An 18,116-nucleotide genomic window follows, 5' to 3' on the forward strand; every position below is an offset into this window, starting at 1 on the left:
TCCAATTATCAACATCTTTATTGGTGTCGTCATCACATTGATTAAGGGTTATTGGTTCTTTTGCAAGAAATAATCTTTCCATAGCAGGCTTCACGATGTGGACTACTGGAATATTGTTGAGGTCTTACTTTTTGAGCACAACTCCTAATCCAGCCAATGCATCAGCTTGTACATTATTCTCCCTTAGAACCTGTTATATGCTGAAGTTATCGAAATAGTAGGTTAGTCCTTTTGTGATGTCGAGGTAAGCTGCCATTTTAGGATCTTTGGCTTTATAAGAGCCCTTGACATGATTGACAACAAATAATGAATCACAATTGACGTCAATGTTTTTTATCTTCATATCTTTAGCGATTGTTAGTCCCATGATTAATGCCTCATATTCAGCTTCATTGTTCGTGGCTTTGAAGTCACAGCATATCAATTAGGCTATCATATCCCCCTGTGGCGATTTGAGGACAAGCCCCAATCCCGTTCCATTGACATTGGATGCCCCATCTGTATACAATGTCCATGGCTTCACGTCTACTCTTGAAAAAGATTGCTGAAATTCCTGCTCAGCATCCGTCATTTGGCTTGGACTAAAATCTACCACAAAATCAGCTAAAGCTTGTGACTTTATTGCAGTTCTCATATCATACGTTATGTCATAAGTACTTAGTCGTATTTCCCATTTTTCCATTCTCCCTGTCAAGTCAGGTTTTGTTAATACGTTCCTCAAATGGAAGTTCGTCATGGCGTGTATCTTATGTGACTCAAAATAATGTCTCAACTTAATGGAAGTCATGGATAATGCAAGTACTAATTTTTCAAGAGATGTGTACCTTGTTTCTGCGTCTACTAAGCTCTTGCTGACGTAATACACAGGCGACTGGACACCTTCATTTTCTTTGACAAGAACGCCACTTACTGCATGATTAATTATAGATAGATACACGTACAAGTCCTCTCCTCGAGTGGGTTTGGACAGAAGTGGTGGAGTAGTCAAATACCTCTTCAAGTCACTTAAAGCAATCTCATGTTTTTCAAACCACAAGAATCCTTTATTCTTTCTCAGTATATCATAAAAAAGCTTGCACCTATCCGACGAACATGAAATGAATCTGTTCAAGGTTGTAACTCGTCCTGTCAATTTTTGTACGTCTTTGACGTTTAATGGACTTTTCAATTCGAAGATCGCCTTAATTTGTTCTGGACTTGCTTCAATTCCTCTCCTCGTTACCATATGTCCAAGGAACTTTCCCGATGATACGACAAAGTTACATTTGGATGGGTTCAACTTCATGTTGTATGACCTTAATATGTCGAATACTTCTTGAATATCACGTACATGATTTTCTGCGCTAACAGACTTGACGACCATGTCATCAATGTACACTTCTATCGTCTGTCCTATTTGATCTTTAAACATTTTGTTGACAAGTCTTTGAAATGTCGCCCCACCATTTCTTAATCTGAACAGCATGGCCAAATAACAATATATCCCCCTGTCCATTATAAACACGGTCTTTTCGCAGTCAGACGGTTCTATTTGGATTTGATTAAAGCCACTTGACGCGTCCAGGAACGTGGGTAGCTCATGACCAGCCGTCGAATCCACCATGATGTCAGTGTGAGGTAGTGGGTAGGGATCTTTAGGACAAGCCTTGTTCAAATCTTTGTAATCAACACAAACTCTCCATTTCCCATTCTTCTTCTGTACGCTGACGAAATTTGCTAACCATTCAGGGTAATCAACTTCTTTAATCATGCAAGCTTTGATGGGCCTTTCCACTTCGTCATTTATTATCTTGCTTCTCTCGGCTGCAAACTTCCTTCATTTTTGTTGGACGGGTGTGTAGCTAGGATCCATGTATAGATTGTGTGTTATGACATTTGGATCGATTCCCGTTATATCGTCATGTTCCCATGCAAAAGCGTCCAGCCTTGTGGTTAATAAATTTATCAAATTGGCTTCAATTGATGGAGAAAGTTCTTCACCAACTAATACTTTTTTGTCTCCTTCTGTCAAATCTACTTCAGCTAATTTTTCCGGCCCCGTTACCGTGGCTACAGGCGTCTCGTTTCCCTGATGTTGGACAGTTGACTTCAGACACGTCATGTAACAGTCCCGAGCCATATTTTGATCCCCTCTTATTTCCTGAGCTAGTACTTGATGATATGTTGATGGTACCACCTTCAATTTGTGTATCCATGGTCTTCCCATGATTATGTTGTAACTCGAATCCACATCAATTATGCAGAATTTTTCCAGGAGATTGACCCCTTGGGCATATATTGGCAGCGTGATCTCCCCCAATGTGTGTTTTGTCTCACCACTAAACCCCACTAATGTTGTCAACTTCTTGATCATGTCACTTTCTTCCAATCCCATTTGTGTCAACGTGCTAAGCATCATGATGTTGGTAGCACTCCCATTGTCCACCAATATTCTTTTAATCAAGCAGTTTCCTACGGGTAGTGAGATGACCAGTCCAACTTGTTGTGGTTCTCGTATGTTCTTTTTGTTTGATTCATCAAATATTAAGGATATCAGATTGTCATTTCCAACCCCCATTTGTGTGACTCGTATGTCTGTTTCTCTGGATGCTCTCTTAGCTTGTGAATATGTTAATCCACATATATCTGACCCTCCTGAGATGAAGTTGATCACCTTGTGATGTGGTGGGGGCAGTGGCTGTCTTAATGGTGTCACGTTGTTTCTTCTTGGAGACAGGTCCTTCCCAATATAAGATGTCTTCTTTGATGCCATGATTTCCGTGAGATATCCTTTCCTCGTCAGAAATTGTAGTTCTTTTCGCAAGGCCACACAGTCATAAGCCTTGTATCCGTAGTCTCCATGGTAGTCGCACCACAGTTTAGAATCCGGGTTGGCTTTAGGTTTGTTGCTCTTTACTGGCTACTTTACCAAACCTCCCAACTTGGTAAACTCCTTCATCATGGCTGAAGGCCTGATCGTGAAGCCATAGCTGTCATATATTGGTGGTAGGTTGGGGTCTTTTCTCCAGTCACTGTGTTCCTCTCTCTTCCATTCATTAGACTCTCGTGTCGAGTTGACATGTACGTCATCTCTGTTTGGTCTAGTATAGGGCTTGTAATCTCTGGACCTTGGTTTCATAATTTTTCTTGATGGCTTGTAGTACTTCTCATCCTCCTCCATTATGTCTTCCTCCAATCTTACTTATGACATGGCTTTGGCTTGCACATCATCCATTGTTCGGCACAGGTACTTTGTTAATTAATCATAGAGTGGAGATTCTCATTCTAATCCCCGCCTAAATGCTTCGATAGCCATAGGGATGTCACAATTGGTGATAGTCACCTTCTCTCTTTTGAATCTCGTTAGGTAGTCACGCAAAGGCTCCCTACTTTGTTGGATGATCTTGTACAAATCACTGGAAGTTTTTTCGAACACCCGTTGCTTGCGAATTGCAAATTGAATGCGTCTATTAAATTAACAAATGCCTTGATGCTTCCTTGTGGAAGATTCACAAACCATTGCAAGGCTGGGCCGGATAGAGTCATACCAAAACCTTTACACATGCAAGCTTCTTTTAAATTACATGTGATTGGTACTGTGGACATTCGTTGTTTGTATTGTGTAATATGCTTCAGGGGATCATTAGTTCCATCATACCGTCTCATTTGTGGTACCGTGAAACGTTTTGGTATTTCTACCAAGGCGATGTTGTCATAAAAAGGGGAGTCAACGTAGCTTGTTGGGGTTGCCTTTTCTAACGGTTTCGGGATGCCAGGTATCCTTTCAATCAAATTCCTCATTTCTTGTAGTTCCTTTTTAAATTCTTCTGCGACTTGATTCTTGGATCTTGTACTTTTGTGATGCGATCTTTTCCTGTCAGTCTCTCCTCGTCGATCATCATGATCATCATATCGTTTCTTATCACGTCTCCTTTCCATGACATCTTTGTTATTTGGTACATCCTCCATGTCTTCTTCATCAATAACATCGTCTATTCCATTTGTTGGCCCTCCATTTTGGTTGTAATCTTCTGCTTCATCCATGTCCAAATATCTGATTACGCTTGGGATGGTTTTCTTTGTCATAGTTTTGGTTCTCGATTTAGCCGTAGTAAGTTCCTTCTTCAATGCTTCATTTTCCAAACACATCTTCTCCATCTCATCTTGCAATTGTTTCAATGTTGCAGCCATCTCTCTGTTATTCTCAACTTCTCCTTCTTGGTTCGTGACTTGTTCTCTGTCGCTTTCCATCATAATGTGTTAATCAAATCCTTAGCAAGTTTCCCACAGACGGCGCCAATTGTTTTTACCGTAATTTTATGGGTTAAATGCTAAGGGTAAATTTTCTTAGGAATTTTTGTAACTTGAATATATGTATGCAAAGTAAATAAACAAGATACACGAGATTGGTGACGCGGAAAACCCGAGAACGGGAAAAAACCGCGGGTGGGTTTATGTACCCAACCAAAATAGAATCTACTAAATCGTTAATTATGAATTACAAGGGATAAAATTCAAAGTACATGAACACAGTTTATGTGGACAATCAAGGTTAACATTTCGGATGTTTAAGCTAACGTTTCTAGGGTTTGATGTCGGGTTTTTTTCTATCTCTTTATCTTCCTCTGGATGAATCTTTGTAGAGGAATTCGAGTGTGTTGAGTTGTTGTGTTCTTTTTCTTGGCCTCTTTTATCCTTTTAGTCTTCCTCTTTTTTCTCCAACTTCTCCTTCCTTTTCTCTTATTCAAATCGTGGTTATTGATAATGGAGATAGGCTTACCAATTCTTCCTCTTTGTTATTCAGAGTTAACTGGACTGAGACCTACCCTCAGCTGTCTGCTCCTTTGGCTAATGTTATTCTGGACAACTTCCTCGAGTTCCCGTCTTAACGCATCGTCTTGTTCCTTCCTTGAACCTTTCCTGTCATGTCCTAAATTCCACACATAACACACATCATTTAATTTACTAAGAATGAAGTGAGCCGTCTCTGCCTCAACATCCATACAAAGAGAGTGTGGACGCCTACAAGTGAAAGTGATGTGCGAGTTGTCATACAAAAATGAAGTGTAAATGATCCACTTTAAACTATTTTAATGTTAGATATGACATTTTGTTAAGAAAATAGTAAGTTTCCTAAATTGGTGCATGAACCCAAATATGAGACGTATCATGATCGAATTGTCTATAATTTAATAATAGCGGACTTATGCAATCACATAAATTTCATCAATAAAATGAGCGTCATGTTGTGACGCCTTCCAGACCCGGGTCAGAAGTTTGGGGTTCACAATACACATACAATGTATAAATCTGTATATAAAATATTATAAGCAAAGACTCTTCTTTATACAACCACGAATCGCAACATGTTAAAGTATGAAAATAAGCCACAACCTTAACTTTATTACATCGTACCAAATCCCAACTAGTTTAACTTACAACTAATAATGAAATTATTCTTACAATCTTGCATAACTCAACTACAGTATAAAGCTCATGCTAGCTTGATCCAATTCAACCTGGAATCCTAGCTCGCACACTGGACAGGGAAACCTCGCTATCAACCATTTTCCTTTTAACTGTAGAATATATAAACAGATTCGCAAGAGTGAGCTAACTAGCTCAGCAAGTTATAATGATAATAACAGAGGTTAAACAATGATCAATTAAAATGATTCAGAGGAATCAAGTTTCTTATTAAACAATCCTTAGAATTGGATATTCATTTTAAATTTTAAAACCAAGATTTGGCTGCTGATCAGTCACGCACTAACCCCGAGCAAGGCATACGACTCTGCTCTATAAACTGGATCCAAGGCACAAAGTGGCCTAATTCGACCACAAATCTGATCTAACCACGAATTTGGTCCACATAAAGAAAACTATCCAATTTTAAAACAATTCCATATGATAAACATTATAATTAAATAAAACAAAATCATGATTAACATTGATAAAACATTTATCTCAGAGTATAAAGCAATCATGAGTATCACCAGGGTATATCGAGGTATATGTATAAAGAACAGCTTCATGCCAGTTGAAGAATCAAGTATTAGATGAATATTGGTTCGGTGATTATACAAGGTGTGCTCTTTGATGTCACAAGGTATTATAGGATATATAAGTTTTTGCATGTTCAAGTAATTCTGTTTTAGTGTTTGGTATTTGGTGTATATGTATTTGTGGGGTGGTATCGTATTTGTATGGTTTAATATCTGGGAAATCAACAGTCAGTGGTTTACAAAGAATAAGGCTTACAGTTCAGAGATCAAATGATATGATTAGGGTTCAGGGTTGTATGATTCCAAGCACTTACAATATAAAACATAACTTAATTTGAATTCTAGCAACATGTCACGATAAAGTTTAGAAAATATTTGAATATATCTCCAGAAAGGTTCAGGAGTACTTGCCTTATCACAAATGATTTCCAACTTCACTTTCACTTTTCTAACGATTCTATTCAACCACCATTTGTCTACTTTTTTTATGCCTCGCTTCTATTCAATGACCACTTGCTTCATATTCTATGCGTGGGTTCTATTTTCTAATCACTTACTTTCTTTTTCTACGCCTCGCTTACTCTGCTAGGAATCATAAATATCTATTAATACTCAATCTCATATTACTTTAATCGTCACATAGACGTCATAAGCTTTTATCTACCCTTCGTTTCACCTAAATCCGATTTACGGATTACAAGTTATGATTAAAACAATCAAATGATGAACACATAAACATATCACACATATAATCACATCATGCACATTCATTGACATGTATTCATATTTTCGTCTCAATCATTTTATTACAAAATATTAAAACCAATAATATAAGCTTCTAATCATTTTTCGTCTCGTCTGAATCTGAATTACAGATTATAAAATATGATTAAAAAGTCTTCTGACTCTTTTATCAGCGGATAATTCATTTAACATGTAGACACTTATTCTACATATCACATAACTCATATATCATATGACTCGATTTGTCATAACATTTGACTAAGTATGTTTAGAACTGAAATCGAGTCGAAACTCAACTCTTGGATATTTATGCGACTCAGAAATGTTTAAAAAATCAAGCGACCTTTCGATATGAAAGATTTTATATCTCGAAAATATTTTTAATAAAAGCCGAATATTTTTCTGAGTCTATACGCGTTCGTTTCATATTAAACGGATGAACGGTCTATTTATTACAAATAAAATAAGAATACTTCAATTAATAATAATAATAATTGAATTTTAAATACCCTTATATAATTTTTAAAAGCTAAAAATAATTTTTAAAACATTATTTGGCTTAATTATAAATAATTACATTTTATTTAAGCATTTATAGAAAAAATTAATTGATTAAATGAGTTAATCAATTATTTAAATCAATGAATAATTAATTAAAATAAATTATAAATAATTAAATCAAATTTTGAATTTTTGGAAATAATAAAGAAAATATTTTCTGAATTTAAAATAATTTTGTTAATTATTTAAAAATAATTGTTTTGAATTAAAAAAATGATTTTTTGAAATTTAAAATGATTTTTTAATTTATTTTCTGAAAATAAATCACAGAAACATAATTCGGAAAATGAAACTGGGCTGTTATGGATCAAAGTCGGGTCTGAAGATCCGGCCGCCATTCCCAGTTTCCAGCGAGGCGTTTTACCGCCGATCAGCCTCAATCGAGGCCAACATGGACTACCTGACCTGATTTCTATTGCTAGAACCATTTTCAATTCCTCCCAGAACATCGTACTAACAATCCAACATACTAATCAGGCAAAGAAACTCGATTTCCGGCCAAGAACAAAACAAAACCGGCCAAACTATGGTGAACTTCGATTCGACAGAGACGGACACCAACTCGTATAATTAATATGGCAAAATGAATATGGAATCCTCAACAATCTATTCAAATAATTAAATTCATTAAACAATTAACAGAAATTAAAATCCCAAATTCCATTAAGAACATTCAAGAACATTCAAACCCTAATTTCTAATTTCGAAAATCAAACACGGATTTCTCTATGTCATGGAGCTCAAAATTCAACATACAATATACCAAATTGACCAGAATTGAATTCTCTACAACATGCAATCAACAAATCACATAAACAACATCAAAATAAAAAATCCCTAATTTAAACCAATTAAATTCAAATTTAATAAAATACATAGAAAATTACTTGATGATTCCGCACTTATATAGATTGTAGAACTTGATTTTACTCGTCAAGAGTTTTGATTCGACTACTTGTACGCCAAAATAGGAGTTTGATAACGCCTTCAAATCCTTGTTTCATTATGAAGAACGCGAAGAATATTACTGTTTTCTGTGGATAATTATCTATTTCTATTATTTGTTTATGTTTATATGTACAAAATAAGATACTGTATTGGCTATTTATATTTATGGAATATTGGTACCCCTTTGGATCATATTGGATATAAAAATAGAATACTTAATTGCTAAGTATTAATAAAACTGATTCAATTCGGTACCGATTTTAGGATAAATATCAAAACCGGGCTTTTTGCAAATACAGTCTTGGTCTCAGCGCTTTGGTTACACGAATTATGAGAAGATAATATAATAACTTAATCAAAATATCCCGTTTCTCAAAAATACGAGTTTTATCAATTTACCGAAACGAACATTGTATCGAAAATTATGCCGGGATCCGCACAGATAAAACCGTACTTCGGATCGAAAAAGTTAAAATACGGAAAATGCTCAGAATAATAAAATTAGTTTAGGAAGGATTTTTCCGAAGACTTCCGAGTTGTAAAAACATAAAAATGGTTGAAGTTGGACGATCCCTATTTATACAAAATAATTTGTAATTACTTGGAAAAATAATTAATTAAATATATAAATCATTTTTAAATTCATTTAACAACATATAAATTAACAAAAAAATATCAAAATTATCTATACTTTATTTAAGACATATAAAAATTAAAATTCTCAAAATTTATCACATATAAACATCCAAACACAAATACCAATTAACAGATAATTCACCAAAACTCACATAATATTCACATAATAATTATGTATTTATTAAAATATTTACAAGATATATCCCGGATATTACACAAGTCACCAATCACAGTAACAAGTTTTTCTATCCCATTTGGAATCTCAAATATTACTCTTTGATTAATAAATTGATTATTTACGAAGAAAAAGTGAAAGCGCAAAATAAGATAAGTTATTAGTTAGAGAGATTGATGTTCATGAGGTTATCTAGAGTACATTCCCTTTCCTGGGGTTAACAAAACTCCGATATTAAAACAGGAGGGTATTCTAGACTTGCAGTAATTGCATAATATTATATATATTTACAATAAGTACTATTATTATTTTATATTTAAATACACTTGCATCTCAATAAAGTTCCGACGGGTTTATTAGTATGTAATATATATATATATATATATATATATATATATTCCCCTAAATAACATAATAACAACATTAATTAGTTCATATCTGATGCTTAAAACCCGAGAATAACATGAAAATCAATCCTAGACTAAATAAGTAACAACATTAATTAGTTCATATATGATGCTTAAAACCTTAGAATCACATGAGAATCAAACTCAGAGCGGTGAAAATCGTCAAGTTTGTATCGTTGTTAAGGAAAGCCGACTCTATTCATATAAGTTCTATGATTGTGTGTATGTGTGTGTGTATGAAAGAAAGACGAGCATACATATGTATAAAATTATATATATATATGTACGTAAACGTGTAAAAGATATTGCATGTATGTGTAATAAAGGGACGAGGAGATGTGGAAGAGAGACAAAATTTAATGAAATTTTTTTAATAGATTAAGTTTGTGAAAAAGAGGATGAGATGTATAGATAAAATATATGGTTTAGATTCAAATTAAAATTCTTATATAATGTTAGAACTTAAAACTGATGTAACTTTATACCTTAATCAAAAATCTGTTATGCTGCGGTACGTCGTATATTTTTATATATTACTTAAAAACTAAAATCAACCAAAATAATAAATATTAATGTTATTCTTATCAATATATATATTCCCTTAAATAAGAAAAGAAATATATTTATCAGTTTACACATGATGCTTGCAACATTTCAAACTCAGAGCGGTGAAAATCGTCAATTTTTTATCATTAATAATGAAAATTGACTATATTTCATATATAGTTAATGTATATATATACATATGTATGCGTGAGAGAGAGAGAGACAAGTAAATGTATCTCCGAAGGGGACGTAGGTATGTATGTATATATTTATGTACAATAGATGGAAAGAGGTTGAGCTAATTAGTGGTTAGAGTCGTTGGTCGTAAAAAGTATCAAAGGGTGCACGTCCGTGAAAGGAATAGAGGAGGAGATATCGAAGAGATGGATGATTCGATGAAAAAAAACTAGTAGATTAAGCTTTGTGAAAGGAAGGAGGAGGTGTGTATAAAATATTTATGTGTTAAGTTCAAATTAAAATCATGATTTAAAGTTAGAACTTATAATTTATATGACCCATGTATCTTACTTAATTTGCAGTCCGTATAGATCTGTTATGCTATTGTATATCATAGTTTTTACAAATTACTCATAAATTAAAACCAACTGACATAATAAATATTATTATTATTCTTATTAATATATATATTTATATTCTGTAATTGTATTCCTTGAATTTGTAAAAATGTTAAATAGATTAGACTGGGGGATTTTTCTATGAACAGCTTTCAAGCTATGGAATAAACTCTGGAAGAAGATCAAATTATGATCATGCCTCGTAGAAAAGTGTAGAAGCTTGGATTTGAAAAAACACTGTTCTAGGAAAAATGTTTTAAGTCAGATATCGACAAGTCACAGATGAAGGGATATCGAGAAGTCTGTCAAGAAGTCCAAAATAACATCTAGAGAAGTCCCAAGAGATATTAACAAGTCATTTCTTCATGTAGAGATCTCAGAGATATCGACAAGTCATTTATTCATATAAATATCTCAGAGATATCGACAAGTCAAATTCTTCATGTAAAGATCTCAGAGATATGGATAAGTTATTTGTTCATATAGAGATCTCAGAGATATCGACAAGTCATTTCTGCATGTAGAGATCTAGAGATATCGACAAGTCAAAATCTTCATATAAAGAACTCAAGATGTCGACAAGTCAAAAGCCTATGTAGAGAAATGGAGATTTCGATAAGTGATTCTACATGTAAAGAACTGGAGATCTCGACAAGTCAAATACACATGTAGAGAACTCAAGATATCGATAAGTCATTTTACTTATCTATATGTCAATTCTCTACATAGAAAAAAGAGATCTCGACAAACTATCTCAAATTCATAATACAGACAAATTTAAGATTCAAGATTATCATTCAACAAACAATTCATTCGCTGAATTGGAAATACTACAAAAGCAGCTTGAATAATACAAGATCAAGGGCCAAGATTTACTAGACAAAGGATGGTCACAGACCTACAAGATTCTGCAAAGATTTGCTAACCCCAAAAAAAGAAAAAGGCAAGATAGCTTCGAAAAATATGTTAGTACATTTTAGTGCAAGTTTTGTAATCCCTGGTTGGTTTATAAAGCATGCACTAGTACTTAGTTTAGAAGTAACGAACGGATCTAGAAAAATCTTGTATTCTCTCTCAAGTATTGTAGCCGAGTTCTTATTTCTAAGAACACATATTTGTAGAAAAATAAACTTGATTAATACAATTAAGTGAGTTTTGGATATTGTGTCTTGTGTGATTACTGTTAAAAATTATGGTCATGTTTGGTATTAATGTTCCAGACAGCTACAACGGTTTGTTGCTAAAGATCTATCAGAAATGTGTTCGGTAAATTCTAAAAGCTATTGTCTGGAAAAGCGCTTTTGGTCTAAAGCTGCTGCTAGAAAAATCATGTCCCCCCATGGTTTTGGAAAAAGCTGTTTTCAGCCTTTTCAGAAAGTTAGTATCAGTTTCACCATCAAACCTTCATAAAAACTTTATTTTTATATATTATATCTCAAATTAAGCATAAATTAAATAAATTACCAAACAACCATCTAATTTTCCTGATGGCACTTTTTCCACCAGCACTTTTTTTCACAGCACAGCAGTTTTTAACAGCACTCCCAAACAGAGCCTATATCTCTATAATTCTTATCTTCTTTGTTCATCCATAATCCAAACAATTTTAAAAGTCAAGTAAATCCAAGAAACACATTCACCCCCCCCCGTGTTATATTTTATTGCATTTAATATCTAACAAGGGGTATCAGAACAAAATCTAAAAGGAAACAAATAAAGATCTTGAAAGAATGAGTGCTCAGAAATTAAGCAGTATCAAGATAAATGTCTTTGACAAAATCAACAATACAATATAGAAGAAGAAAAAGATGTTGTTCATAAGGATGGCCAACCCTATGTACATATAGATTCTCAAAAATGGACCTTTCATTCCTACGGAAAGGGTTACTAAATCTACAGATGGAGACATTGTCATACCAGCATATTGTTCAAGACATGCCTGTATCATAATAAGACTAAGTCAAATTGATATCCCTAAGAATTAGTAGTATGATAATCTAAATTTGTATTTTGTACTTTATTACTTGAGTCTGTAAAAATGTCAAAGATTAGACTGGCGTATTTTTCTATAAACAGTCTTAAGCCTAAAAATAAACTCTAGAAGAAGATAAAAAAGATCATGCATCAGAGAAATTGTGAAGAAGCTTAGAGTTGAATACATCTGTTTTAGGAAAAATGTTCTAAGTCAAGATATCTACAAGTCACAGATCAAGGCATATAGAGAAGTCTTTCGAGAACTCCAGAATGACTATCGAGAAGTCCAAAATAACTTATAGAGAAGTCTCGGAGATATTGACCAGCCAAATGAAGACATAAAGATTGGAGATATCGACAAGTCAAACTATCATTAGAGATCTCAGAGATATCTACAAGTCAAAATGTATATAGAGATCTCTGAGATATCAATAAGTCATTTATTCATTAGATAACTAAGAGATATCAACAAGTCAGAATGAAGATATGAAAATCGGAGATATCGACAAGTCAGTTCTCTCATAAGAAATCTCATAGATATCGGCAAGTCAAAATACTTATAGAGATCTTAGAGATATTGACAAGTCGTTTCTACATACAGATATTTGGATACCTCGACAAGTCAAGTTCACTTATAGAGAACTCAGAGACCTTAATAAGTCAAAGACACTTATAGAGAACAAAGAGATCTCGATAAGCCATTATACTTATCGAGATGTCAGTTCTCTGTAGAATAAACTAGAGATCTCGATATGAACCTCAAAGTACATAATGCAGACAAGTTAAATATTCAGGATTATCAATCAATAAATTATCTAATCACTTAGATTGAAAAGTCTACAAAAGCAGCTTGAAGAGTGCAAGATCAAAGGCCAAGATTAACTGACAAAGGAAAGTCACAGATCTACAAGATATACAAGGATTCACTAATCCAGAAACGGAAAGCTTTAGAGATAACTTAAAGTAGGGTTTAGTACATTCTATTTTATATTGTGTAAACCTGTGTTTACTAATCTATAAAATAAATACTGGTCCTTTGCTTTTAAATTGTATCAAATAGATCTAATTTTACTAGTAACTCTCAAGGAAGAAGCTGAGTTCTTTACTTACAAAGAACCCAGGATTTGTAGCAAAAACTAGCTTAATTTTAATATAAAATTAAGTGAGTTTTGAAATATTGTGTGCACTCTTTTACTTCAGTTAACATAATATTACTGCATTTCCAATCTGCTGTGTTTACCAAGCAACAAATATTCAAAAAGCCTTAAAAATATCCAAAACACATTCACCCCCGTGTTGTATTCATTACCTAACAAGTGGTATCAGAGCAAAATCTGAAAGCAAATAGATTAAATATCTTGGAAGAACGAATACACAAAAGATTAGTATTATATTGATATCAACCTTTGATAATACTAACTACACATTATGGAAAAAAAAGATGATGTTGTTTCTAAGGATGGCCAACCCCTTGTACATCCAGATTCTGAAAAATGGACCTTTTATTCCTTTGGAAAGGAGTGAAGAGTCCACAAAAGGAGATATGGTCATCCCATCTTACTATGGTCATAAAGATCCTTCAAAATAAACAGACATTTAATAGGAAAAAGTTTCTCTTGACAGTGGTTTACAATTAATTCTGATAAAGTCACTTGACAATGTCATGTACAATAACATTATCAACTGTGACACAACCAAACAGATCTGGGAGAACATAGAGATTTTGTGTGAAGGTATAGAGGAAGTTAGATCCAACCAAAGGAGACTACATGTGTCTCAGTATGAGGGTTTCATGGCTAAACCTAAACAAATTATAACTATTATTTTTGAAAGATTCAACAAGCTGATTAATGACTTGCAGCTTCATGACAAATACTATAAAGCTGAGGAGGTTAACTTGACATTTTTTCTCACCCTTCCTGACTATATAGAACAGAAGATTTCAGCTATAAGAGAGTAGATAGACTTGAGCAGAATGATACTGGAAATGATCCAAGGAAAATTTTTAAGAGCTGGTCAAGGGCACATTGTTGATGGATCAAGTGCACTAGTTGTTAATGATAGCCAGTCATCTGATGATGAGCTAGAAATCCAGACTCCAATTGCTTCAAGTAATGAGCAAAAGAATAAGGAACCACAAAAGCAAGTTATTCTTGAACTTGAAGAGGATGAATTATATACCTTGGATGAACTGGATGAGTTGGATCAGTCCATGGCTTACTTAGCAAGAAAATTCTCTAACATTACAGTAAAGAAGCCAAAGTTCTTCAAAAATAAGGGACAAACATCCAACAAGGACAACAGTTGGAAGGCAAAGGCACAGTACAACTCTGGAAGCAAAAATGGCTACAAAACAGGATTTGTTGACAGGACAAAGATCATGTGCTTCAATTGTGATGAATTGGTCCATTTTGCTACAGAATGCAGGAAGCCAAAGAAAGTGAAAAAGACAAGTCCTATCTTGAATTGGAGGCAAAGTATGAGGCTCTTCTAAGAAAGATACAGGGTAAAGCTTATATTGCAGAAGGAAAGAGTTGGGATAATTCTAAAAATGATGATGATGATGATGATGATGAAGTGGGAAAAATAGCACTTATGTCCTTGGAGCAAGGAGAGTCATCCTCATCAATAACACAGGTACCAACTCTTACCACTATTGATTTAAATGAAAGTCAATATAAGGAGACTGTTGAAAAGATGAGCATAGAAATGTTCCACATTCATACTAGCATGGTAGCAGCTACTGAGGAGGTCTATAGATTATCAAAAGCTAATAAGAAGCTTGAGAGTGGGAAAACAAAGTTTGAGTTATTGCTTGTGGAGCTTGAGACAGTCAAGAATGAAAATGAATATCTAAATAACAAGCTCAAGTGTGCTAGTGAGATAGAAGCTGTGTTAAGTGAAAAGATAGAGAAAAATGAGGTGAAACTGAAGTCGCTCAAGAATGCATCCCAGGTAGTTGGTCAGTACCATGGGAAGAACAAGCCATCTGCTAACATAGCTATTGGATTGGATTATGATGCATTGAACATCAACAAGAAAGTTGAAGGTAATAAGGGAAAGACAACAGAAAATGAAGATGTCCCATCTATACTGAGAAAGGTTGATTCACCACTGTTCAAAGCATGTGAAGTAAATTTCAGTGAAGAGGAGTTGATCATAAAGCTACAACTTGCTGATGAGTATAATGAGAAGAAATGCACAAAAAAAACTCCAACTTCCAAAACTGAGAAGAAGCCCATGGTAAACCAAACTCCCAATAAACCAATCAAGGAAGTTAAGGCTACAAATACAGGAAAGAAGAAGAAAAACAGAAATGGGAAGGTTGGAATAAACAAAAGCAATAACTTTGCATTTTTTGCAGATGCTCTTAGGAAACAGTTTCAGAAATGTGGCTCTACAAATTATTTAACTCACCTTTGTAAAAAGGCCGTTAGTGAGCCAAGATTGGGAGCATGCAAGTATAATGAAGCAAAAGCTAATGATCCTTACTCATTCTGTGACAAGTTTGATTGCATACCTTGCAACATGAAAGTAATGACAAGTTGCCACAAGCTGAGAGTAAATCTTAAGGAAGTATATATTGAGTCCTCGGCTAAAAAGGAAAATGCACATCAATCAATGAACTCTATTCTTTCTTAATCATCAAATTCTACTTCTTCTAAGTCTGTTAACAAGAAGTAAGTACCCAACGTTGCTTAGGTTGCTGAATACACTTAATCCTCATTATATGCAGGGCGAAGTGAAGAAGGTCATATGGATCATAGACAGTGGATGCTCAAGACATATGACAAGTGATATGGCCCTACTATCATAATTTAAGGAGATAGATGGCCCATTAGTGACTTTTAAAGACAACAACAAAGGTTTCACAATGGGATGTGGCAAGATAATTTCCGGAAATTTTGTCATTGAAGATGTAGCACTGGTAGCTGGTCTTGAGGTGAATCTCCTGAGTGTCATCCAATTTACAGATAGAGGATTTAATGTTTTATTTGACAAAGGAGAATGCCTAATTATCAGCAAAAGACTGGTTAAACTTCTTTGAAAGGAGCAAGGAAAAGAAGCTTATTTGTTGTAGACCTGGACTCAGCCAATAAGGATGGAATTTGTTGCTTCTACACCAAGGCATCTGAAAAACAAAGCAAGTCGTGGCATAAAAAGCTCTCTCACTTGAATTACAAGGCAATCAATACTCTAGTCAAAAAGGAGTTAGTGAGAGATATGCAAAATCTGGAGTTTGCTCAAAATGAGGTTTGTGAGGCTTGTCAAAAAGGAAAAATGAAGAAATCAAGTCACGAGAATAAAACAGTAAATTCCATAAGTGCGCCTTTGTAACTTATTCACATGGAATTATTTGGACCAGTAAATGCCTTATCAATTTCAAGAAAGAAGTATGCACTTGTGATGGTGGATGACTAATCAAGTTACACATGGGTAGAATTTATGCACTCTAAGGACGAAACTTCACACATCATAATTGAACACATCAAGAAGATTGAGAAGCAGGGTGAAGATCAGAATTATGTAAAATGCAACTTTAACTGAATTCTACAAAGACAAGGGCATTGTTCAAAAATTCTCAGCATTTAGGACACCTCAACAGAATGGTGTTGTTGAAAGGAAAAATACAACATTAGTGGAGGCTACTAGAATAATGTTGCAAGATGCCAAACTGCCAACAAGTTTTTGGGAAGAAGCTGTCAACACTGCATGCTATACTTAAAACAGATATCTCATCAACGAAAATCTTGGAAAATCACCCTACACAGTCTTATCTAAAAGGAAGCCTATTGTGAAGCATCTTCATGTGTTTGGAAGCAAGTGTTATGTTTTGAAAGATAACTCTGAATATATGGGAAAATTTTACTCTAAAGTTTTTGAAACAATTTTTCTGGGATATTTATTGGAGAGAACTGCCTACAAAGTCTATGTTCTTGAGCAAAAGAAACTTATGGAAAGCACAAATATAACTTTTGATGATGACAAGTGTCCAGGTTTGGAATGCCTTGATGAAAATGAAGTTGAGGCCCTGAAATATGCAAATCTCAACATTGACAGTGATCCTAAGGATGAAGATGAAGTCAACATAAATCACAGAATGGATGAAGAGTCAAATGAACAAGTGTTAGGTAATGAATACAACACAGAGGGGGGTGATTGTGTTTTTAATATTTTTAAGCCTTTTTGGAATGTTTGTTTCTTGGTTAACAAAGCAGATTAGAAATGCAATAATATTATGTTAGCTGAAATAAAACAGTGTGTTAGTCCCTAACAATGCAACAATAATTACAGAAGGGGGGTTGAATGGAATTCTTGAACCTTTTTCACAAAATATAAAATGTTTTATCTTAATAATATATAAGTGTTTGATTTGCCAAGTGCGGAATAAGAAGTTAGTAAAATCAAAACACAAGTAATGAAAAACCCAAGTCTTTAAAAACTTTCTGGTGGATTTGAATGTATCCACCAGAGATATATATTACATCAAGAGAACTCTGTGTAGCAAGATTAGCTCACAGCTGCTTACAAATATGAACAACTAAGTTTACAGAGAAATGCTAAG

General features: G+C 34.1%; 1 protein-coding gene across 1 annotated transcript; it reads right to left on the reverse strand.

The window, feature by feature from the left end:
• Positions 1-1,816: 1,816 nt before the first annotated feature.
• LOC141719351 (uncharacterized) lies at positions 1,817-2,752 on the reverse strand. The gene has a single exon (XM_074521725.1). The coding sequence runs from the start codon at positions 2,750-2,752 to the stop codon at positions 1,817-1,819; it is 936 nt and encodes a 311-aa protein (XP_074377826.1).
• Between the last annotated feature and the right edge of the window lie 15,364 nt (positions 2,753-18,116).

This window comes from Apium graveolens, chromosome 4, assembly GCF_009905375.1.
Source record: "Apium graveolens cultivar Ventura chromosome 4, ASM990537v1, whole genome shotgun sequence".
Taxonomy (NCBI): Eukaryota; Viridiplantae; Streptophyta; class Magnoliopsida; order Apiales; family Apiaceae; genus Apium; species Apium graveolens.

Coding starts and splice junctions, on each gene's coding strand:
- LOC141719351 (XM_074521725.1), bottom strand. CDS start 2,752: ATGGCATCAAAGAAGACATCTTATATTGGGAAGGACCTGTCTCCAAGA.